Source organism: Bison bison, unplaced genomic scaffold, assembly GCF_000754665.1.
Source record: "Bison bison bison isolate TAMUID 2011002044 unplaced genomic scaffold, Bison_UMD1.0 scf7180017864483, whole genome shotgun sequence".
Lineage (NCBI taxonomy): Eukaryota > Metazoa > Chordata > Mammalia > Artiodactyla > Bovidae > Bison > Bison bison.
Genome location: NW_011495043.1, coordinates 1,104,904 through 1,105,174, shown reverse-complemented (window position 1 = coordinate 1,105,174; position 271 = coordinate 1,104,904). Strand labels below are relative to the sequence as shown.

General features: G+C 68.6%; 1 protein-coding gene across 1 annotated transcript in view; it reads left to right on the top strand.

The window, feature by feature from the left end:
* Positions 1-271, top strand: part of UST (uronyl-2-sulfotransferase) — a 321,018-nt gene that overhangs the window by 942 nt on the left and 319,805 nt on the right. Inside the window, exon 2 of the mRNA XM_010862570.1 lies at positions 4-256. Within this exon, the coding sequence (XP_010860872.1) occupies positions 4-256 (253 nt within the window). The remainder of the gene's footprint in view (positions 1-3; positions 257-271) is intronic.

The window sequence follows — 271 nt, the reverse complement described above, 5'->3', positions numbered from 1 at the left end:
AAGAAGAAGCAGCAGCAGCAGCAGCAGCATCCCGGCGGCGGCGCGGATCCCTGGCCCCATGGGGCCCCTCTGGGGGGCGCCCCTCCGGGCCTGGGCAGCTGGAAGCGCCGGGTCTCCCTGCTGCCCTTTCTGCGCTTCTCCCTCCGGGACTACGGTTTCTGCATGGCCACCCTGCTGGTCTTCTGCCTGGGCTCCCTCTTCTATCAGCTCGGCGGGGGACCCCCGCGCTTCCTGCTCGACCTGCGGCAGTATTTGGGTAAGGAAGGAAGGC